The sequence below is a fragment of the Plecotus auritus genome (assembly GCF_963455305.1).
Source record: "Plecotus auritus genome assembly, chromosome: 2".
NCBI classification, from domain to species: Eukaryota; Metazoa; Chordata; class Mammalia; order Chiroptera; family Vespertilionidae; genus Plecotus; species Plecotus auritus.
Genome location: NC_137771.1, coordinates 192,404,887 through 192,430,908, shown reverse-complemented (window position 1 = coordinate 192,430,908; position 26,022 = coordinate 192,404,887). Strand labels below are relative to the sequence as shown.

The 26,022-nt window shown below is 37.0% G+C and overlaps 1 protein-coding gene across 1 annotated transcript in view; it reads left to right on the top strand.

Moving 5' to 3' along the window:
* Positions 1-26,022, top strand: part of NAALADL2 (N-acetylated alpha-linked acidic dipeptidase like 2) — a gene marked incomplete at its 3' end in the record, with an annotated part of 846,771 nt that overhangs the window by 791,978 nt on the left and 28,771 nt on the right. The window contains exon 13 of the mRNA XM_080654263.1: positions 11,687-11,885. Within this exon, the coding sequence (XP_080510389.1) occupies positions 11,687-11,885 (199 nt within the window). The remainder of the gene's footprint in view (positions 1-11,686; positions 11,886-26,022) is intronic.

The window sequence follows — 26,022 nt, the reverse complement described above, 5'->3', positions numbered from 1 at the left end:
TTATTTGTGTAACATAAAGATTTGTTCATCTATAAAGGAATAACTGTCATTCATAGAAGAAACTGCAAAAGGTATACTGTGAACCAAATAAATTTTTTACATAATAGTGTCCCAGTGCACAGATTCGTGCACATTGAAAGGAAATTAATTAGAATAAATATTTTAATATCGCTATTTGCCCTTTCTCTACAATAGAAGTGTCAACCAAATTCACAATCGACAATGACAGATCAAAACACACACATGCAATTGGCACCAGCGAGAGCTTTATGTGTATCATGCATGCGCAAGTCAACTTAGCCTTTTATAGATATAGAATAAACTTGCTTAATTAGACCTGCTTTCTGATGTACCTAAACTTTTTCCAGCCCAGTGAAGCATCCCAACTTCTCTGTCAGGTAATTGTCAACAACACAGCAGTAAATATCAACATGAAACAGATTATTATTGTAGATAATGCAGGGAGAACAAAAGGTAAAATATTTAACTACAGCAGTATTTGACTATATTCTATGCAGTGAGAAAGCCTGAAGTCATTTTCAAGGTTCACCATTTCTTATTTCTTTTCAGTTGGGTCAAGTTTCTATATGTTCTAAATATCTGTTTTCTGGCTAATGAAAAAAAATAGATTCTACCAAGTCTCCTGTCTAACTACTCCAGGACTTCTGTGAGGATCAAATGAGATGAGGCATGGGAAAATGCTTCACAGACATTTGGTTAAAGTGTAAAATGTTTGCACCTGGCTATAAAGCAAGTGTGTTCCTGGGCTGAAGAACCTGCAAGGAGACTAGTTGCTAGGGAGAGCAAGTCAGGCGTTGCTACATGATGTCATTACCCGGTGCCCACAGCGACCATTTCCTGGCTGGGCTGGGCTGTGGGCCGCATTTTACACCATGGGGTCTCAGCAGTGTTGGCTGCAATTTGGTGGGCTGTCACTCCAGAGTGATGGTGGGGCCTGTGTCCGACTTGGGGGAAGCCGAGTCTTGCTTTGTCAGCGCCAAGTCCACGGTGCCATTTCTTTTTAAATGGCCAGTGCACGTCAGGGCAGCTCCTGTGTTGAGTGTCTGCCCCCTGGTGGTCAGTGCTCATCATAGTGTCTGGTCAGATGGTTGGAGGGACACCTAGTATATTAGCCTTTTATATATAGATATCCATAACTCATGGACATAGACAATACTGTGATGAAGGTCTAGGGGGGGTGATAGGTGCAGGTTAGAGAGGGGGGTCAATGAGGAAAAAAGGGCTACATCTATAATCTTACCTAATAAAAGGGAAACATGCAAATTAACCATCACTCTGCTACACCCATAGCCAATCAGAGTGAGTATGCAAATTAACCCAACAAAGATGGAGGTTAATTTGCATATGCAGGCATGCAGCGGTGTAAAGCCTGCTATGAGGGGAAGGGGGTGGCGGAGGGAGCTACTGGAGTGGTGCTTCAGACAGAAGCGAGGACTTGCCGGCTCCCGGTAGGAGCGGGGACGTGCCAGCTCCTGGGCGGCCCCGGGCGGCTGGGAGTGAAGCCAGGGGAAAGAAGGCCTATTCTTGCACGAATATTGTGCAACGGTCCTCTAGTACTTTATAAAGATACATTTTTTAAAAATTTAAAAAGTATACTGTGCAATACTGACATCACCTGATAGAGTTATAATTGATTTACAAATTGCTTTTCCAAGTAAAATTTTTATGATAAACGAATATTGTATTTGTAATAAAGACATGAAGAGTTTTATTTTAATTTAAATAAATAAAATCAGTAAAATCCTAAAACTATTAGCATTATTGTAATTTTAAATTGTAAGCTCTATTATATTTTGAACAATTAAGTTTATTTTTAGAAATCCATAAGGAAACATGATATTTTAACATTATAATTAATATATGAGCATTTCAAATAACATAGGCTACTTCTGAAAGTCAAATAATATCCTAATGGCTCATTGTTAGAATTATATTATTACTCTTGTTTTTTTTAAGTAGGTAGCAATCCCTTTCAAAATCTAAAAAAAAAAAAAAAATGTTCTCTCTCCCCCAAAATTTTCACATATACAAAAAGTTTGCTACAAAGATTTTCACTGCAGGCCAGATACCACTAAGTCTATGTGAACCTCTCCCTCAAACCGGATGAGCCAGGAGCATTTTGGCTCCTTGTTGTTGTATCGGACTGCTTCAGCTTCGGTGAAGAATTTTTTGTTTGATTGTAGGTTATTTTTGAGTTTTGTTTTCTTTTCATGTGAAACTCCTTGGGTCACCCTGTCACTTTCACTCAGAAACATGCAGCCAGACTTGAAATGTACCTGATATTAGAAAGAAAAACAAGGCAAAGCAAAACAAAACGTAACAACAAAAAAATAGGAAAAACATTTTTTTAACATGACCTGGTTATAAATATTTGATCACGGGGATATGATATTTCACATGTAAGCCATGCATATTTGTATTTTAGTAATCATGATTCAAACTTATTTGCTCTGTAATATAGTCAAAATGTTATTCAAATGTTTGCTAAATTGTATGCAATCTGATGTACCTGGTTTATTTTGACTACTTTTGTTATAACCTTATTTCTAAAAGAGAATAATTTAATATAATAATGGGTGAATAATGGACACCACTTAACAACAGCTAAATAAATATTTCCGTTTTAATTTTAGCTGTAATGCTAGATGATTTCATTAGCTAAACAGAATTCCTGTAGCCAAATGAAACATATAATTTTACTGCTAATACAAGCTTAAATTGTTGATATATTTTTTATTTTGTTATGACAGTTAACAGTGATTAGTCTTCAGTTCTCAATTATAGTGTTGTTTTTTTAAAAAAGTGACCTTTAGGTCTGAGCTCTAAAAGGCCGTGTCTCCTTTCTGCAAAGAGTTTAAGTATGAAGGTCTCTGAAACCCAATTGCATTTTCAACAGTGTAATTTTTACCCCTTGACAACCAGCCATCTTGTTTATTTATTACACTAGTTTATGGTAGCAGCAGACCATTCTCTTTCGTTCTCACAACCACCAGAAAGAAGGGTAATTTCCCAGTGAATAATTGTTTGAGTTGATTTATTGGATGGTACTTTGAAGCTTCTTTTGACTGAGTGACCTTGGCTCTTAATATTTAGTTAATGCCAAATGCATAATAGTTAGAGAATGAATATGTATATGTAGTATATGGAGATGTAGTATAAATGGTGACTGATAAAATAACTTAGGAGCTTCAGATGTATTTGTGAAAAAAGCTATATCCAAACAAAATTACATATAAGGCATTAGCACTAGTTTGCATGGGCAGGAGAAGGTGTGAAGAATAAAGTACAACCACTGAACCTGGAATGAGACTAAGGAATGAGCAGTTCATAACCCTATTAAATTTATTGTTTCTCACTTTAACCATTTTTTTAATGTAAAAGAACTTCAAAATCATTAATGGCTATAATTTTGATACCTTTTTATTTGATATCTGCTATTTTTGTCAGGCTTCTAGAGGCTGAGTGCAAAAATTTGTACATGGGTGGGGTCTGGCCAGCCCACCCCATGGGGAGTGATCGGGGGCTGGGCTGGCTGGGGGGGAGGGCTAGGGGCGATTGGCTGGCAGGCCCCTCCCCCAATCAGGGTACGGGGAATGATCAGGGGCAGAGTTGGCTGCGGGGAGGGGATGCAGGAGATTGCGGGGGGTTGGGGGGGAGGGCTGATCCCCATTGGGCCAGTTGGCTGCCACAATGCATGTCATAGCAACCAGTTGTTCCAGTCAGTCCGGTCACTTGGCTTTTATATATATAGACTATTGTAAAAACTACAAATGACCAAATACAGTAAAAGTCACTTTGATTGCCCTAGCCTGTTTGGCTCAGTGGATAGGATGTCAGCCCATGGATTGAAGGGTCTCGGGTTCAATTCTGGTCAAAGGCACGTACCTCAGTTGCACGTACCTCAGTTCATTCCCAGCCCTGATTGCAGCACAAGTGGAAGGCAACCAATGAATGTGTCTCTTTTGCACTGATGTTTCTCTCTCTGTCTCTCCCTCTCCCTTCCACTCTCTCTAAAAATCAATGGGAAAATATCCTTAGGTGAGGATTAACTAAAAGAAACCCACAAAAAAAGTCACTTTCATTTGGTCTGACAATGTATACATTTATTTAGTGCAAGCCAGATTCAGGAGGAAATTATTTCAAACACTGTGGCCTGTTGCCACCTCCCAATTGTCTCACTAAATGTGAAATGGTTCTTGGCAGCATTTCCTTCTGTTCTTTGAAAAACTAACAGTACTTATTTGATATGACATTTTTTATTAGCTCTTGTAATTCATTAGTGCCAAGCACTTCATTTTAGAAGGGGGGATAGTGTTTCAAGGTGATGATGCCAAGGAGGCAGGCACTCTGTGTGGTTAGAGTTGTAGCTTCATATTTTCAAGTGTCCCTTTGTGTCTTTCCTATAATCACAAGTGATTATGACTCACCTAACATCCTTTTTATTTCTTTCTGAGAAATACAAAATGAATTTACTGATTGGTAAAATTAAATATGTGCTTTATAAATTGCAGGATTCTAGACCTCAGCCCATCTGTTTCCAGTCTTGGTGTTACCACCAAGTCTAACTCTGAACTGGCGTGTAGATAGTTAAGGATGGGCATACTAGGTACCTGGCCCTACCTCCAACATGAGAAATCCAATGCAATCCACCTAAAATCCAAACAGTTCTGAACTTGCTAGATTTGTCATGGTTTGACATGAACTGACCTTTTTGTGTGACAAGGGCTTCAGCCCAAATGCATTCTCTGAGAAGTATCTTACTGTGCTTGCTCAGAGAAAATTGATGAGATTGACCCCCATTGGGTACAGTTTCCTAAAAATATGTTTAATAGCAATCCTCAGTATATTTTTGTAAGGATTCTGATTATATATAACCATATTAAAGACTGTGTTTTGAACTGGCCGGTGTGGCTCAGTTGGTTGCAGCATCATCCCATACACCGAAAGTTTTCAGGTTCAATTCCCAGTTAAGGCACATACCTAAGTTGTGAGTTGGGGGTTCTCAATGTTTCTCTCTTTCCCTTCCCTTCTCTCTAAAATCAATATGCATGTCCTTGGACGAGGATAAAAAACAAGATTGTATGTTATTTACTGATATTCCATCCCTGGTTTCAAAAAAAATTCTGAGACAACTGGGTCTGTAACAAAATGTAATTGTCCCATGTCATCAGTGTTTGTCTCCCCAAACTAATTTTCCTTTCCCCCCATTTCCTTTTTAACTCATATGTGTATTGCATAATGTCCCTTAACTATTATCTTGAGCACATTGTCCCTTTTGTATTCCTCAGAATTATTCTTTCTTTAGTTTCATTTATTCCCTCTCTTCACACTTTGTTGCTATTCATACAGCTTCCCTTTGTGATCATTATTTCCTTCCTTATTCTGAGTACTTCACCCAAATTCTTTTAAAGTTTTCTTTTCAGTACTTACATGTCATATGTGTCACTACATTAATTGAAATGCAACATTTGTACTACTTTCACATAAGAGGAATGGTCTATTATATTGTGATTTCCCCCCATATGTTATTTTTAGCATAAAACCCTGTGTCCATGACAGGATAGTACTACAGTCCATTATTCTGAGTGTTGCCTCACTGGTAAGACTTTTAAAGTTTTTGCATGTTTTTTAAACATCTAATCTTTGCTTGTAATAGACATAGAGTATCCTCGTCCTCATGTTAATTCATTTTTATCTAAACATTTTATTTTATTTTTTCATGTTTTGACTTAGCGAAAGCATAATTAAACTCAAATGTGTTATTAAAATCACAACTCCAACTTTCTGCCTCACCAGGAGGGTAATAAAAAATGAACCACACATGAATTTAATGTATTCAAGAAAACTTTTGCTCACTTTTTCAAAGCAGCCAATAACCAGATCATGGAGTTGCAAATATAACTCAGTGGGAGCATCTGTGGGCCATAAAAAAAGAGCCCCTAGTTTGATTTCTGCAACACTCAGATGAAACCATTCCACACAACATGTTAAAATCTTGCTAGATTTTCATCTGCCTTGGTTACCTGGTTAATTGGATAAACTTTAGAATACATGATAATCTTTAGAATATGTTGCCTATTTTTTTTAAAAAGTGGCAAACCTAATTCTTCTAAATATGCCACTTTAACATCCTTGCAAAAATATTTTCCTGTTGTATTCATTTTAGACATAATTATCCACTGTCCTGTAGCATATTTTATCTTTAAATAATATCCTTTTATCGTGCATTTACAATCAATGTTGCATTATTAGATTATCAATAGAGCATTAGTTTCCACATTTCTTTCTCTACCTGGGTCTTTGTTGATTTATTTTTTTAAAAATAACCAGCTGAGGTGACTCATTGTGATTCATACTAAAGAAAGGAGCATGACCAATAGAAAATGTTTTCCCTGGCTGAAATCATGTTGGCAATTTCTTTTCTTCTCTGTAGTGATACCACAAGGTATTTTAAAGATGACATTAAGTAACATATATTTTCTCCCTGAATAATCTTCTACTCTGCTTTTAACCAGTGTGTTCTGCGGAACATAAATTATACTTTTTGTTGTTACTATAAATCTGTAAAGACTAAGCTGTGATTGTGCAATTGTTAGCACCTTTAAAACTGTGATAAGGTTATCTATAGAAGAATAGGTTCTGTGAAATATTATTAAAGTAAAAGGCTATATTGTTTGATAGAAAAATGTAGTTTTAGACTATCACCAGTATATTTCAGTCTTAATTTAAAATGAAATTGAGTGAGTCTTTAACAATACATCCAGAAAATAGAAACTAAAGATAGAAAACCGGAAATAAACTAAAATTTAAAACTTTTTGGAACCTGAAACTCTGAAGGTACTAAAATCATTCTTTAAAATAGGAAAGTTACCTAAAAGTTACCCACAAGGTTGTAGCATGGACTTAACACACAAAGGTTTATACTAAGTGGAAACTCATCAATCTATGAAGCGCCTAAGGAAAAGAGATAGTTTGTGCAGGTCCCAGGTTCTGGCAGATTAAAACATGAGTAGATCTACTGGGTGCAGTTAGCACTGTAGTTACTAGTCTTACCCAGAACTCTTAGAGGCCTTGTGGATAGGACTTGTCTGAAGTACCTTTGAGCTTCTGATGTGCTGAAATGTGTTTTGGGATCCTGTATCAAGGGTCCTTAGGGGAAACAAGTTTTCAGGGAAGCCCTTGGCACTTTAGAAGTCTCCATAAAGACCCAGGCATTGTGCTAAGTGTCTCACATTCCTTGTGACATTTCATCTTACTCTAACATTATGAGTTTAGCTGGGTATCATTAAAACTGATTTTAAAGATTACAAGACACCGGGCCTCCGGGGCGGGGAGGTGTCGTGTGCTGTGTGTGTGTGTGTGTGTGTGTGTGTGTGTGTGTGTGTGTGTGTTACTCAAGTGTATACATTTAAGTGGTAGGTTTAGGGCTTGAGTATAGGTCTGTGAGATTCCAAAGCCCTTGCCCTTTCCACTACAGCATGCTGCCCTCAAACTGCCTTCAGGGGAGGATGCTATCTGTTGGCTGGTTGGCTAGAAGGCAGGAGATTCCCTGAGTAGTAGGAAAATTTCCTCACTATATTTTAAAGCCTCTCCTGAATTGGCTTGCTTAGATCTCAATGTGCATCTCAACATCTGCTGACTAGTCATTCTTCCTTCCCTCCATCCCTCTCTCCTTCCCTTCTGTCTTCCCTGTCTCCCTCCCTGCTCTTCAATTAATATTGATACTGCTTATAATGTCCAGCTCTGTCTTATCCAGAAAAAAGCTAGAAAGATAAAAGGGTTTAAGTTAGAGGTAGATTAAAACTCTAAAAAGGTGAGAACTTAGGGAACACTAATCATATTGCTAACAGATGGAACACTTGCCCCAACCATTTTAACATCAAGTCCCAGAACTTTCTAGAGTTCCATTTGAGATGCCCTTAATTTCTGGCCAATTTTATGTTTTCTCTCTCAAGTTTTATTTCTCCCCTGGGATCTGCTAAGCATATTCTTATACTCAATGAACTTTTCAGTCATCCTCATGAGCATTAATTTCATCTGACAATATTTATTCTCAATTTGTGGGTTATTTATAACTAGATTAGAAACCTATTAAGGTTCCAGATTTAATCCTATGTCTTTTTCTCTCTCCCAATACTTCCAGAATAGCACACAAAATAGGACTCAGTACGTACTTACTGATAATACATTTGTTATTTTCCTTGGAGATGAAAGAGGAAAAAAACACAAACTATATATATTGATTTCAGAGAGGAACGGAGAAGGAAAGATAGAAACATCAATGATGAGAGAGAACCGTTGATCAGCTGCCTCCTGCACGACCCCTACTGGGGATTGAGCACACAGCCCAGGCATGTGCCCTTGACCAGAATGGAACTTGGGATCCTTCAGTCCACAGGCTGATGCTCTATCCACTGAGCCAAACCAGCAAGGGCACAAACTTTTTGTTTGAAACCTAGAAGTACATTTTAGTTGTCTCTTCAATAACATCAAGAGAATCTCGATTATTTTGTATTTTTAATGTTTATTTCTAATATATTTTTCAAATCAGTTTGTTCTGCCATGCTATAAAAACTTATTAATGGTTGGCTTTTCACTGGGAGCAAAGATATAGAAGGATCATTTTTAGAGATTGGAAGTTTAATTCCTTTACCCTTTATATTATTTCTTCCCTTATTCTTCAGAGATTTGATATGAGCCCATGGGAAGAAAAATCGTGCTAGATTCATAGAGAATGCTGATTAAAGTTTGTAGGGAAGGGGCACAATATGTTTGCTGGGAGGGGGCCATGGACTGAAGAAAGTAATGAGCAATAACATTTTGGAGAATAAAAGCAATAGTAAAGCTGTTACAGTATTTTTTGCATGCCTTTAGAAAATGAGTTGGTAGTAATTTGTGTTTAGTTTGTGTACTCTGTTAACAATAACTTGCCTTAGCATAGTGATCTTTATGCTTAGAGAGTGAAATGAACATGTTCTCCATTTTCCACAAGGAAATTTAAGGACACTAATATTAAGTAATCTGCTCAGGACCGCATTGATGATAATTAAGTAGATCAGGCTCTTCTCTGTTTTTTATATCAAGTCCTTGGTTTTCCAATCCATATACATAATTACTTTAGGATAATTACATTAATTTTCTTTGAGAGAAATCTCTAGCTCCTACTTCATGTTCTTGGTGTACTTATTAAACCTGAACTGTTGCCCTGGCCAGTGTTGCTCAGTTGGTTGAGTGTTCTCCCATGCACCAAAATATCACTGGTGTGATTCCTATTCAGAGCATGTGCTGGGGTTGTGGACTCCATCCCCAGTAGGGGGCATGCAGGAGGCAGCAATCTATGTTTCTTTCTCTCCTTCCCCTTTCCTCTCTCTCTGAAATCAATGAGAACACATTTTTTAAAAAATATTACCAAAAAAATACCCCAAACCCCTGATTTTAATTCAATTCAGTTTAACTTATCATTACCCTTAGATAGCCTCTTCTATTTTTTTTTCTTTGCAACTGTTATTGATTTCATCAAGAAAGTAAAGAAAATAAGATTTTTTAGTAAGTTCTAAACATCTCCCTGGGTAATTTTTTAGGCATTATTTAATAAAATAATATATTTCAAATAAAATAATATATTTCAAATAAGACATTTTTTTTTTTATAATTCAACATTCACCCAACAAAATTTTTATTAAGTGACAACCATGTGTAAGGTATTATGCTAGAATTTGGAGATGTGAAAGAGATAAAACATATGTGTGGATCTTGTGGGATTATTTTCAGCCAGGGAAAGAGAGAGACAAGACAAATAAATATTATAATATTACAGATGTAGTGATGCTATGATCAAAGTCCACAATTCGCATGTTCATTCATTCAACAAAATGCAGGCACAGTTTTAGGTGCTGCCAAATGGTAGTGAACAAAAAGGACCAAAATATTTTTTCCTCACAGAACTGACATTTTAGTATGGATCCTAAGGGTCATAAAAGAGCAAACATTTGGAGTGACAAAAGCCTACTTAAAAAGGTGGCATTACCTTCTCAGTCTTATTTAACGGGACAAATAAGCTCTAATTAGGACAGAAATGACCATTAGAACATCAGTTATATAGCAAGATGATTCGTGAGCATTGAAAGTGAAGCTACTTTTCCATTTGTAGCCTCATTCCCTTGAGGTAATGCATAGGCGTGTGCCATGGATGGCAGGATTCCACTATCAGGAATCTTTCTGGATCTAGCTGTTCCTAAAGCCGTCAGATCTCTATGTCTGCACCACCATGAAAGATCAATTCATTTAAAGCTAAATAAGGTAGAATGGTACAATTTGTCTCACTTGATTCAGTAGTAATGTCTTCAATTTTGTAGTGTATGTTACATCAGAACAGATTTTTCTTTCTTAAATGGAAGACTCTCAAGGATGTCGAACTTGTTTTTACAGTTGCTCAGTCTTTCAATTCCAGCATAAACTAAATGTTTCCCATCCATTTTGTTCATTCCTTGTGTCAAGAAGTTCCCTGTAAGTTCTCCATATATTAACTTTGGCAAATCATAAGAATTCAAGATAAATCATATCTTTATCAAATAACATTAGTAGGTGTTGTGGGGGGGGTGGAAGGATTAAGTAAAAAAGATAAAAAAGAGAAAGAACTCATGGACAAGAACAACAATGTAGTGATTGCGGGGAGTGTGATGGATGGAGGTGGAAGGGGGCATAAATAGTGATGAAAAAATATAAAATAAGGAAAAAATAACATGTGATATTATTGTTACCTAGAGGGGTAGATTTTCTAATTGAGCAAAAATATGTCTTCTCACAATATCGTTTTGTTGTGAAATCGAACAAGATAATTAATGAATGTGAAATATACTATAAAAACATCAAAATAAAAAAAATCATCAAAATGCCAAAACCTGTGAACATTTGATTTTATTTATGTTGTTAATTTCAGTGACTAAAGAGTTACAAAGAGTATTATCTTTTTATATCCCTTATGAAAATCACTTTATCTCTACATGTTTTTTTCCTTTTTGTATTTTTTAAAAATAATTTATTAAATTGATTTTGTTTATGCAGTAAATAACTGTTGAGTGTCAGCACTATGCTGGACTCTATAGAGAAACTAACATGTAAAATGATCCCCATCCAATAAAGGTGAGAGACAAAAAGATCATTGTATTAGTGGTTGGTAATTCTACAACAGATATATTTTAACCTTAATTCTAACTTAGTTTGCTTTTTCTTAGCATATCATCTTTCCACAGTGCTTTTTAAACTTGAAAATGTGTGGACTAATCTGAATATTTGTGTCAGAAAGATCCATCTTTTGATTGTAGCCTGTCATTTATTTTCTTGATGACCTATGGCAATTTGCTTACTTTAATTCTCACCCTCTATGAGATAGACATGACAATACAAGGTTTGGTGAATATTTAATGAGATAGTTACATAATATGCTCAACCCAGTACCTGGAATATAGTCTCTCAACTATCAGTACCTATTTATTGATGGTACTATTATTATTAGTGGTAATTATGATTAGTACTAGTAGTAGTGGTAGTAGTGGTAAAATTTAATAAGCTTAGTAGAGTACAACGCATTTAGACAACACATCATAATTATTATTTGCTCCCTTGAGAATGTCTCTTCTGAGATGAGCTCATTTTTCTTCACCAGGTGATCAACCCAACACTCACCAACTGCTAGCCCTAGCCTCACGCCTGCGGGACAGTGCTGAACTCTTTCAGTCAGATGAGATGCGTCCTGCTAATGATCCCAGGGAAAGAGTTCCAGTGCGTGTCCGAATGCTGAATGACATTCTACAAGACATGGAGAAGAACTTCCTGGCTCAGCAAGTGCCACCAGGTTTTTACAGGTAGGATATGTGTTTCAAAATTTGCATTTTATATCCCTCAATAAAATTTCTATGTTTAATTTTTTCAGAATATGTATATTCTGTGAACAAAACAATTTTTTAAAAATGTAAATCGTATTATATCTCCAATTGGAGTACCATTCTCCTCTCCCAAAGGACAGTTCAGCTGCATAAATATAGAACAAAGGAAACTTGGTTTAGCAGTGCTATATAGTAAATGATTAAGAATTTTTTTTGACATTAGGTCAGTATGAGTTAAACATGATATGGATATCAAAAAAATTACAGGTGGAATTATAGGTTGTATTGGAAGAAATAAACTTCCATGAAAGAATCAGAAGATGATGTTATTCTGCCCTCATATGATCAAATTTAGAGTACTATGTTTAATTCTAGAAACTATGTTTTTAAATTTATTTTTTTTATTGTTGACACTATTGTGGATGTCCTCATTCCCCCCCAACCCTGGTTGCCCACCTCCATCCAGCCTCTGCCCCCTCTCCCTTATCCTTCCCCACACTATTATCTGTGTCCATGGACTATGCATATATGTTCTTTAGCTAATCCCTTCACCTTCTTTTATCCAGTCCCCCAACGCCCTCCCGTATGACATTTGTCAGTCTGTTCTATGTATCCATGCCTTTGATTCTATTTTGTTTGTCAGTTTATTTTGTTCACTAGATTCCACATATAAGTGAGATCATGTAATATTTGTCTTTCTCTGACTAACTTATTTCACTTAGCATAATACTCTCCAGGTCCATCGATGCTGTCGCAAAGAGTAAGAGTTCATTCTTATTTACAGCTGCATAGTATAGAAACTCTATTTTTAAGAGGGAGTAAAAGAAGTTTAATATTCAGGGGAGAGTGGGATTTAGAAATAACTAGGGAAATAGAGATATTTGGTTGGAGGGTCACAATAGAGTGATTTCTGAAAAAATTTGAACAGTTTTAACAAATATTTTAGTAAAATAACTTTTATAAGGAAAGTGACTCAATTTAGGCTCTTAGAAGATGATGTGAGTACAACCTGTTTTGGCTTTTGAGTTCCTGATACAGTAGAAATTAAACTAAGAGGGGAAATGTACTTTAAAAGAATATTACATATTTTAAAATTTTAAGTGTTTGATTTTTCTATACGACATTATATATATATGTATATATATATATATATATATACCTTTCTGTGTGATGATTCTAATATAATGTGTGTATGTATATAAAACACACACACACACACACACACACACACACACACACACATATATACAGTATATGTGTACACACTAGAGGCCCGGTGCATGAAAATTCATGCACTGGAGGGGGGGTCCCTCAGCCCGGCCTGCCCCCTCTCACAGTCCAGGAGCCCTGTGGCAGGAGGTGACCTGGCGATCGGGGAAGGTGATGCCCTATCACACCTCTGCTGCTGCCACTGCCAGCAGTACAAGTCTCAGCCGGCCCTGGTTACCTGCGCCTCAGGCCAGCCCTGGGCAGCTGGGGGGCTGAGGGGACTGGGCGCTGCCATCTTATGGCTGTGGGCACTTCCATCTTTGAGGGTGAGGCAGTCAGCATATTCCCTCCTTATTGGCCATGGGTGCCGCCATCTTTGTGATGGCATGAGGGTCAATTAGCATATTTCCTCTTTATTAGATAGGATATCCTATATAATAAAAGCTTAATATGCTAAGTGTCCAGTCGTCCAGACATCTGTTCAACCAATCAAAGCTTAATATGCTAATTATATGCTAAGGCTGCTCAATCGCTCGCTATGACGTACACTGACCACCAGGGGGCAGACAGTTGACCGGTTGACCAGTCTATGATGTGCACTGACCACCAGGGGGCAGATGCTCTGACCAGTAAGTTAGCTTGCTGCTGGGGTTCTGTCAATTGGGACTGAGCGAGATGGGCTGGACACACCCTGGAGCCCTCCTGTGGTCTCTCCTCCGCTGGCCAACCTCCCGCATCTCTTTGTGCACTGGTGGGGTCCCTAGGCCTGGCCTGTGCCCTCTCGCAATCTGGGATCCCTCAGGAGATGTCAGAGAGCTGGTTTCGGCCCAATGGCAGAACAAGCAGTCGCTATGATGCACACTGACCACCAGGGGGCAGATGCTTAATACAGGAGCTGCCCCCTGGTGGTCAGTGCACTCCCACAGGGGGTGCGCCACTCAGCTAGAAGCTGGGTTCATGGCTGTCAAGCTGGGCTCATGGCTGTTGAGCACAGCAGTGGTGGTGGGAACCTCTCCTGCTTCTGTGGCAGTCAGACATCCCGCAAGGACTCCCAGACTGTGAGAGGGCACAGGCCAGACCAGCCGTGGGCAAACTACGGCCCGCGGGCCGGATCCGGCCTGTTCGGCTGTTCTATCCAGCCCGCGGAGCCGAAAGAATAGAGGGATCGGGCCAAAACCTGCTGTCCTACATCACCTGAGAGGTCCCAAATTGCTAGAGGGCACAGGCCAGGCCAAGGGACCCCACAGGTGCATGATCGGGGCCAGGGAGGGACGCGGGAGGTTTTCCAGCAGGGGAGGGACCACAGGAGGGCTCCAGGGCATGTCTGGCCTATCTGGCTCAGTCTCAATTGGCCAGACCTCAGCAGCAAGCTAACCTACTCGTCGGAGCATCTGCCCCTGGTGGTCAGTGCACCTCATAGTGAGTGGTTGAGCAGTCTTAGCATATCATTAGCATATTACACTTTGATTGATTGAATGACTGACCAGACAACCAGACACTTAGCATATTAGGCTTTTATTATGTAGAATTATTATATAGGATATTTTGGTATTGTTATTACTATAGTTATTGAAGGAAAACATGCATGCTATTCTTTTCCTTGGCTCTGTTAATTCATACATATGCCAACATTGCAAATAGTTTAAATAGCTTTATTTTGATTTATTTGACTGAGCTTTATCCCAAGATTGCCATGAATTTTACCTCATTTATGAAATATATAATAAATCATCCTACTTTTTTTCCTTGGTAAAGAATTCATATTTCTAAGTATTCTGGATACAAAAAAAAATCAAATTATAAGACTTTATACTCTCAATCTTAATAAGCTTCTTTTTTTATATATTTTTATTGATTTCAGAGAGGAAGGAAGAGGGAGAGAGAAATAGAAACATCCATGATGAGAGAGAATCATGGGTTGGCTTCCTTCTGCAAGTCCCCCACTGGGGATTGAGCCCGCAACCCAGGCATACGCCCTTGACTGGAATCAAACCTGGGACCTTTCAGTTTGCAGGTCGATGCTCTATCCACTGAGCCAAACCGGCTAGAGCAGCTCCTTTGTTATGCGAGAGAAAATGTTCAAAGTGGTGGGTGTGACAGGATGATATGCAGTTTAGGAAAATGGAAAAATTGATTATTTATATTATTAACTGTGCAGGGAAAAGATAAAATTGTTAATTACATTGAACCAAATAACATTTGGTAAATGAGCTTAATTTATTTTAAAGTTAAACAACTTTTAGAGATGTTATTCATGTAAGAATCTCACTCTTCAATCCAATGGTGTTATGGCAATTCTCATCAAATATACAAGGAGGAAGTCAAAAGTGATTTGCTTCTTAAGAAAGTTGTTGACAGAAGTTCACTGTGTAGAGCTAAATATTGCATTTGGAATTTTGATTTTTGTCCCAAAAGATACTGCCTCAACAAACGTGTTCACTAAACACTGAAATATATTCATGTTGGAATAGGCAAAATAATTTTCTTCATAATTTGGCATCAGACAATTCAAAGATTTTTGAATCCTATAATGTTGGTCTAAAAATGACGATCATTCCTATACATAAACTTTCATTGAAAATTGCTCTGTGCAAGCATACTAATGGAAACAGGCAATATAAGATTCCTGTCTTCAAGGAATTTAATTTAATTGGAGGTAAATAATATTAATAATAATTTAAATAAATTTACAGAATACTTATTCAAAGGACAAGTATTATCTTGTGGAAGTCAAGAAAGATTTTATAAGAAAAAGGAGAAATTTATCTAGTCTTGGGGGAATGGTAAGGTGCTCAATAAATTAGGGAGTGCTGTAGACTGCATGTTTGAATCCTCCAAAAATTTGTATGTTTGGAAATGTGGCCATTAAGAGATGATTAGGTCATGAGTGTAGAGGTATAATCCCTCATGAATGGAATTAGTAGCCTAGTCACCTTAATAAGGAGATCCTAGAGAACTCCCTCTCCTTCCTGTCATGTGAGGACACAGCCATCTATCCGCCAGGAAATAGTCCTCACCAAACCTGAATCTACTGATGACTTGCTCTTGGACTTCCCAGCCTCCAAAACTGTAGAAACAAATGTGTGTTGTTTATAAGTCATCCAGCCTATAATATTTTATTTTATTTTTTAAATCCTTACCTGAGGATATGTTTTCATTGATTTTTAGAGAGAGGAGGGTAGAGACAGAGAGAGAAACATGGATGTAAGAGAAAAACATTTGATCGGTTGCCTCTTATATGCATCTGACCAGTGATCAAACCCGTAACCTTTTGGTGTATAAGATGATGCTCCAACCAACTGAGCCACCCAGCCAGGGCAATAGTATTTTCGTATAGCAGCCCAAAATTACTAAGACAGGGAACATTTCCAGGAGAGGACAGTGTGAAAAAGATACAAAGGAGAGGTTACCTGTGATACGTTACGGAGAGAAAAACAATAAATGAAAATAGTCAAAATGGTTATTAGGCTCATGATTACGGAAGTCAGGAATGAATGAAATTGTGTAGTCCCTTAAATACTCTGTTGAGAGATTTGGGTTTTATTTTTTATACAAAAGAGCCATGAAAATATCTGTGTTGTGAGGAAGAGTTAACTGAAGCTCCTGATAAGTGGCATTGGAGTAGAAAGAGAACAGAACCCTTCAGGAAGGCTATGGTGTAAAAAAGATATGGGAGTTAAAGAACAGGATTTGGAATACTGGTGTCAATGAAGAGCAAAGGGCTGACATGGAAGATGAAGTTAAGAGGAATTGATGAATTAGTAGTGACTGCATGGCTATGGAAGTCTTATTTCAGGTTGCTGTTAGGATTCCCCTGGGGCTAGGCAGGTGAAACAGGGTTGGTAGTGGAAAGAACCTCCTCTCTCTCCATTTCTCCAGCCAGTTAGTTAAGGTACTTGGTATATCTGGGTCTCTATGTAGTTATATGGTAACCTGTTGTTAAAGATCATCTCTAAAGTCCCTCAAGCTCTAAGAATCTGATCCAATGGACACTGTATTAACTGAGGGAAATTTTCTAATCCTATGTAAGGGGAGCAGGGAAGATCACAATGATAGATTATAATAAGGGCATAATAAAAAGCTGCAAAGTGCCCCAGAGGTACTGAGCTTGATAGGCAGTGGGGAGCACATGGAATGCTATATATGATCAAGGATCATGTAAGTGACAGTATGTTGAAAACATATTGCAAAAATATCCAGCAATGTAAAATCTGACTCATTGCCCCTGAGTAGGAAGGGGATTGTGTATCTTCTTAGTCATTTTGAGTCATCTCTCTCCTTCCTCTCTTTACTATAATTCCAATAGTTACTGCTCTTGTACTCATAGGAACTAGGGGTGTCTGGAAATGAGATCTTGTGGCACCTGTGTTTTATTATTGAATGTTTTTTTTAAAATCCCTGTAGTTATTATTCTGCAAAAGCAGATTAAGCAGTCTGACCCAGCGAACCTATTCATTCTCCACTATATTTTCCTTAAAAATATAGACTATTTTTAGAACAGTTTTAGGTTTAGAGGAAAATTGAACAGAAAGCACAGAGTTTCCATATAACCTATAATCCTTCACACACACACACACACACACACACACACACACACACACACACAGTTTTTCCCTTCTAGTACACAGTCTCCCCGCTCCATTATTAACATTTTGCAATGTGTGGTATATTTGTTACAATTGATGAGCCAACATTGATACATTATTATTAACTAACTAGAGGCCCAATGCACGAAATTCATGCAAGAGTAGGCCTTCACAGCCCCAGCTTCATCCGGAAGGTCGTTCAGAAGGTCGTCTGGATGGTTATTCACCTGTTTGACCCTTCAGTCGATTTGCATATTATGCTTTTATTATTATAGATATTCATAGTTAATATTAGCATTTATGCTTGTTGTGCATTCTATGGGTTTTGACAAATGTATAATGATGTGTATCCATGATTACAGTATCACACAAAATAGTTTCACTGCCTGCTACACCTATTCAATGCTCCCTCCCTACTCCCGGAGCCACTGGCAACCACGGCTCTTACTGTCTCCACAGTTCTGCCTTTTCCAGAATGTCATATATTTAGAATCATACAATATGTAACCATTTTCAGGTTGGCTTCTCAACTTAGCAATATGAATTTAAGTTTCCTCCACATTCATTTTTTTAATCATTGAGTAATAATCCATTGTATAGCTGTATCACAGTTTCTTTATCCATTCACCCATTGAAGCATTCAGTTATATATATATATATATATATATATATATATATATATATATATATATATATGCTTGTGCAGATTTTCGTGTGGATATATATTTTCAACTCATCTGGGGAAACACCAAGGAGCATGATTACTGGATCATATAGTAAGCCTATATTTAGCTTTGTAAGAAACTGCCCAACTATCTTCCAAAGTGGCTATACCATTACTTTCAGTTGTTCCACATTTACACAGAATTTTATGATGTCAATTATTCTGGTTTTTAGCATTCTAATAGATGTGTATTGGAATCTTATTGTTTTAACTTTCAATTCTCTAATGCCATAATGTTGAGCACCTTTTTTTGTATGCTTATTTTCCATCTGTTTATACGTATATCTTCTTTGGTGAGGTGTTCTTTATCATATTCATGCAATGCCATTATTTTCTCCCAGGCTGTCTTGTCTTTTCACTCTCTTAACAGGGTCTTTCGCAGAGCAGAGTTTTTAATTGTAATAAAATCTAATGTAACAAGTTTTCTTTCATGAATTGTGCTTTTGATTTTGTATCTGAAAACTCACCATCACTGCAGGAGCACTTAGATTTTCTCCTATGTTGTCTTCTAGGTGTTTTATAGGTTTGTGTTTTACATTTAGATTGCTGATCCATTTTGAGCTAAATTTGTGAAAGGTCTTTGTCTAGATTCACTATTGTTGCATTTGGATGTTTAGCTGTTGAAAAGTCTATCTTTTCCATTGAATTGTCTTTCCTCTTTTGCCATATAACATACTTTTAATATTGCCTTTTTTAATCAATAGCTCATCTGTTCATAGTGGAATAGCTTTTAGAATTAAGAACACCATGGAACAATGGTGTTGTAGGAAGACTACTGAATTTGGGATTTACAAAAGTAGGAAGGGATCTGAATAGAAAAATTTCTCTTTTACCACTTGCATGACTTAGACAAGCTAATTAGCTACTCAGCTTCTCATCTCTAAAAATGAAAATCTCAAGGGCTATTACTAGGAGGATAAATTTAGATAAAATATGAGGCTAAAATTAGGAAAAATGAGGATAAAATATGATAAGATAATTTATAAACTAGGGAATCTTATACAAATATTATAAGCTAAAAGTATTTTTTATATGATTCTGCTATTTGCTACTTCAGAATCTGAGAGTATTCTGGATTCCAAAGCCTCTTCCCCATATTTCTCTTACCAATGAAGAAATAGTTACCGTGGCCAGCGTTGCTTAGTGATTAGAGCATCAGCCCGAGCACAGAAGTGTCATTGGTTCAATTTCTGCTCAAGGTCACACACCTCGGTTGCAGATTCGATCCCTAGCTCCAGTTGGGGTGCATGTGGGAGGCAACCAATTGATGTGTCTCTCTCACATTGATCTCTCTCTCTCTCTTTCTCTGTCTCTCTCTCTCTCTCTCTCCCTATCTCCCTCTCTTCCTACCTCCCCATCCCTCGCTTCCACACTCTCAAGAAAAAAGCTATGAAAAAAATATATCCTTCAGTGAGGATTAAAGTTTTTTTCTAAAAATAAGTACTGAAAATATTGACATAAGTTCTCTTACCCCAGGGTCACTGCAGTCCTGTCTCTTAAACACTTGCTAAAAGCTTTTATATCAAGAGGCTGCAACATCCCATAGAAAATAAAGAGTGTTGTGCAGTTTTTGAAATGAGTGAATATAATATTTAAATAGCATTAGCTCCCAAAATAAATGTGGGCTTTCAAAATAACAAAACTTATCAATTAGGGAGGCCTTCTCCCACACCGCTTTCTTTAGGTGTCCAGGAAACACTACCAAAAAAAGCATCATAGCAGGGGAGGGGATAGCGGTAAGAGATCAACCAAAGAACTTGTATGCATATAAGCATAACCAATGGACACAGATAATGCGGTGGGGTGAAGGCCTGGGCTGTGGGGCAGGGGCAAGGGGCAAGCTGGGAGAGGTTAATGGGAGGAAAAGGGGAAATATGTAGCACTTTTGACAATAAAGAATTTAAAAAATAAATTAAATTAAATTTTAAAAAAAGCATCATAATCTTCTGGGGCAGAATCTCCCAAGTTTTAAATTTTAAAGTTTGAACCACTTTTTAAATTTTGGTACCAACCATTTCGTGCTTAAACTTTAATATCTTATGAATATGCATTCTCCCTAGCTTATTTTAGCAAAATTCCTGGCCTTGTCAAAAATTGTTGCAGTGCTTAAAGATATGAGTTCTTGAGGCTGCTGTTTTTTCTTAATATCTCCTCTCTTCACTTGACTCACATACCCCAGCCTAAACAGTCTTAAAAATGGGTGCATACTAACAATTGCCATCTCCTTTATTTAAGTGACTCGACTAAACTCACAGACGTAGAAAGATCTTTGATGTTAAACACTTAGTGTACAAATAGAAAACAAAACTTCTTTCAGCAAAAATATGATTGGCAAAGGTTTACTCTTAATAGACAACTCTAATATATAAGTACAAAATGTATCAATATGGCCTCACATTCATACATTGGGAATGAATACCTGCATAAAATCTCCTATTTAGTCTTTCTATACATTTAAAGAGAGCAGTTAAACTATGAAAACTAATAAAGTTTTCCTACATTACTGTTGCCTTGTTAACTATGATTAGCTGGGATTGTGGGGCAATTTTGCCAAACAATAGTGTTGCTTGGGGAGGAGAATCAGAGATCCACCCATTACATGTATATTCCAATGGTTTTGATTTGAGGATGTGGGGAATTGAGAAGGAAGCAAACAGCCAGTGTTTTGTGCTGCTAGGGTAGACATGGACTCTAGGAAAGTGAACATCCTCAAGCACCACCATTCAGAATAAATTAGAGGCTATTTATTTTCTTTAAAACAAAACTATTGGTTATGCTGCAATATTGTCCTATTGTTCTTTCTAATATGATATTTCATCTACATAGTGGTTAAGTAATCTGTTAGAGGCTAAGCAAATCTTACCTAATAATAAACAAACATGTAAATTGACCATACCTCCACTACGCCACCAGCCAATCTGAAGTGATATGCAAATTAACCCAAAAAAAGATGGCAGTTAATTTGCACACACAGGCGCTGAGTGACAGGGTGGGTGGGTCGCCATGGCGACTACGCAGGCATTCTGCCCCACCCCTGGTCTCTCAGGGCCTCTGGGCAGCATGGGAAGGCGGGGCTGGAGCCCAAAGAGGCGGCTCCTTGAGCGGAAAGAGGCAGCTCAGGGGCCTGAGCGGAAAGGGACTGGGCCAGAGTGCAAAGGCAGTGCTGGCAGCCAGGGAAAGGAAAGCCCATTCTAGCATGAATCTACGTGCATCGGGCTTCTACTACATTTATAATATTATTTCTTTGGGAAGATACTTCTGAGTTCCAAACAACACTTTAATCAGGACTTTAGGGGCACAATTCATTTGAAAGCTGGGTGGGAATGTGTGTGTGTGGCTGTACCAATGTGTGCATCTCTGCCTTTGTGTCCTTATCAAAGCTGCGCTGCGGGAGAGGGTTTATAATGAAGGAAGTCCTTTCCAACATAGCTGGAATGGCCTTGAGGAATTTCAGAGGACAATTTCATGCCAGTTCAAGCCAAAGCCAAAACATTTTTTTTTTTTTTTTTTTTAGCGTTTTTGAAAGCAGGGAAATAGCAATGTAAATGTCAGGATGCTTCTGCCTTGAGCCAAGAATAAACAAAGCAAACAATCCATTAAAAGAACTTTTCAAACACATAAGCTCCCAAAACTTTGCTTTTGAAAGATGTTAGAACTAGTTTACACTTAGGAGAGCAATGACATTAGACAGAACTATTAAAAAACACATGTCTCAGTACTGATGGTCAGGTTTCCCACTGATCATACATTTGACTCCATTACATAAATTTGATATTAAGAATTGTAAGGAACTAAAACTCACCCCCAACAAATCATTTCAGATGAACAGCAATCTCATTATTTAGTTTTCATGGTGTTTTAATTAGACTTAGTTATATAAGTACTAACAGAATCTCATGCTCAGTATTTGACTGGGATAATAACTACTTTGTTCCGGTTGTCCTTTTTCTTTTTGTGAGGTGTGGGTGGTCTGAATGGAGCTAAAATCCCACCATTGTCTCTCTTGTCATTAACTCTATCAGCAATGCCTCTGATTTCTTTAGTATGTAAAAGTAACTTGTGATTAAGAATTACCATAATGCTTTTAAAATACTTTTAACAGAGGCCATTTACACAAAAGAATCTGTATATGAATACAGAGTTTAATAATCTACACAATATAAAATGTCCAAAAGAGGGTTGAGAACCTGGCTCCCATACAAAATCTTTATAATGCTGATCATTATATACACTTCCTTTTATATTTTATGAATAAACATATATATTAGCTTTATAATTATAAATCCCTTTCATATTTTAAAGCTTCTACTTCTAAAAGGAGAAAAAAAACTACCAAATTTAAAAAGAAACCAAATTAATATACTGAAATCCAAGCTCTTTTTTTAGCTCATTTTCTTAATATTAAAACAGAGTGTATCTCCTTGTGACAGATAATGATCACTGCAATTTGATTAGACATTGAAAAACTTGTTTAAGAAATTTTAGTTGAAAACAACTCTTTCTCCAGGTAATTAGTCTGAGATCCAGTCTGCTAGCATCAAAATAGCAATCCACATGTGCATACTGTTTGGATTTTATAAAAATATTAGAGGCCCAGTGCACAAAATTCATGCACGGGTAGGGTCCCTAGGCCTGGCTGGCTATCAGAGCTGATCAGGGCCTGAGCCTTCCTTCCCCAGCTGCCAGCTGCCAGCTGCTGGCTAGGGCCTTCCTTTGTTCCGCACCACACACTGGTGGTCAGCACATGTCATAGAGAACAATGCAACTCGTGTTCTCCCAGTCGAACTCCCAAGGGGACACTGCATATTGTCCTTTTATATATATATAGATCTCTTTTGGGCTTGAGGTTTCTTTCCATATAAAGTCAGAAAAAAAATACTGTTGTTATATTTCGAGTCAAGACACATTGCCAGTCTGAGGTGAATAATAAGGCCAGTAATAACAATACTGTCACAGCTAAGGATTTACTTTGTTTCAGGCACTATATTTTACACTTTCATATACTATCTGTGACTCTTCTAACACTAATGCAAGATTCCTTTTATTATTCCTTTTATATAGATAAGAAAACTGAGGCTTAGGAAAGGTTTATAGGTGGTTCAAATGGGATCTGAAATGGTCTTGTTTTCTCTAAAACTACTGCTCTTTCTACTAGATAGTGCTACATACATTTGATCCAATTTATGCTAGTTTGCTTAGAAGTCACTAATAAATTTAATTAGATTTTGATACAAATACAGACAAATATGAAATAGGTGAATTTTCACAAAGTTTGGTTAAATTTTATTTGTCGTACAGTTGAATGATTATATCTCCTAACTCTAATTTTTACAAAAATATATCTGTGAGGCATCAAATGTATCTATACTTCTCGAAAAAATATATATGCCCTATTATGCTGACTCAATATTCTTCCAAAATATTGCCTACCCTTTAATATTTCTATAAATATTAGATGCAATTAAAATGGGAAGGACATTTATCTGATAAATCCCATATATCATAGTTAGAAATATTTTCCCATAAATAACAGAGAGATTTAGAGTAGGCATTATTAGACTGGGAATTTAGAGATGTGGGCTTAAGACCTAAAAGGGACACCAATCAGATAATCCTATAAATCAATTAACTTCCATGACATTCATTCTTTTAATTAAAATAAACTAACAGATTCCTAAGATAATGGACACATTATTTGAGGAAATATATGTAGCTAATGTGAAATTACTTCTGATTTCTTTGAAAAATAATTATTTCAATGAGAAGAAAAATAATTAAAATCTAGGTTCTCCATTATAACCTGTTAAACATTTTAGCACTTGTTTCTCTCTCCTTTATCTAATTGCCTATTGTATCTATCATCAGTACAACAGAATTTCCATGTGTATAAATATCTTTCTAAAGAGAATTAAAATACAGGATCATGCTCTATTTTTTTGTACCCACTAAAGCAACTGACATTTTAATTTGTTACATAATGAAAGTAAAGTACTTGGTTGCTATATAGATCATATGTTTAGTAGTTCATATGCTCAGATATCAATTTATATTTGCCAATAACCAGATTACTAGTGGGAACAATTTCTTCTTATAATAAGAAAGTAGATCTTTATATTAAACATGCACACATACTCAAAATATGCAGCAGGTAGAATATATTTAGAAGATACACATGAAAAGGACTGAAAACTGATAGACATGATTCTGTAAAGCACATATTTATCCCTGCACTCTATCCCAATGAAGTTTTTGTTCAAATGAAAGCTTACATGAGTTACTCTCATTAAGGAGAAAAAGGGACACAAATGTCCTCCCTTCACCTGGTCACCTCAAGGGTTTGCCAACCACTATTTTTGGTTGTGCTCTTATCTAGTCTGCTCTCTAAGGTCCTAAGGTAATACCATTTTCAACTGATGAGAAAAAAGAAAAGGAAGCTATTAACCATACAGAGATGACATCAACTTGGAGATTTAGAAGAACAATGGATGATATGGGAATTGCTCACCCCATAGTCCATCATTAGAACTAAAAGTAATATACAATTTAATGTAGTTGATATAATCTTAATAAAAATAGAATAAACCCGCAAATTGCATATGGTGGGATTCAAGTATTTCCTTTCACTCTATCTTTATGAGACACGTTTCCATGAGAAAACTAGGAAACAATTTAGTTTATTCAAAGTAATAGTTTTCATAGAGAAAATTAGAAGTTTATGTGTTCATTGGAAGTGTTGGAGATGTAAAGGTCAAAGAAGCTCCCGCGAAGATTGATGGAATCGAGAGCTAACAGAACTGAAAGAAAAGACATTCCTTTAAGTGACAGAATCAGGTGCCTGCTCCTCTCAAGCAGGCAATTTCAAGGAGCTCTAAGAAACTCTGCATCTCACTTCTGCCATCTGCCTATCTGTCTGCTTGGAACTGTTGCTGAAGAGTCCACCTTCACTTTCTCTTCTGCCTTCCAAAGCCTAAATGATTATTAAGTTGTGTATCCTTTTCTGTGCTTTGATTACAGTTGTTGACTACTTTACTCAGAAATAACAACTCAGTCTTTTATCCCTGGATCTTTAAGGAATTGGGGATCTGCCTTGTGCTGTAGTTGTTGTTGTTGTTGTTGGTGGTGATGGTGGTGGTATGGAGGAGGAGGATGTATATCCCATGCCAGGTTTTATTAGGAATATTCAATTTCTATAGTACATTTCTATGTCAAGCAGAGATTAGGGACTCAAGGGTACTACCTATAAAAAATTTAAGAAATGAAATACTAGTCACATGCCAGGCATTTAATATACTTGATGCTTATATCTAATCTTCACAACATGCACAGTAATTGTTGGAGCCAGTAGTTGCGCCCAGAGCTTTCTTGCTTCAAAGTAGTTTTCTCTCTTTTATTCGACTATACTCTTCAAGAGCATTTATGGAAGATTTCTTTTTTTTTCCCTTGATGATTTATATATACATTTTCTAACCTGTCAACCACTCATCCCAGTCTATATTTTTCCCACTTTTGCAGATAACTCTGAAATTCAGAAAAAATTCACCCTCCCACAAGTTATCAGAGATAGTAAATGGCATAAATTAGTAAGCAATGAAACCTA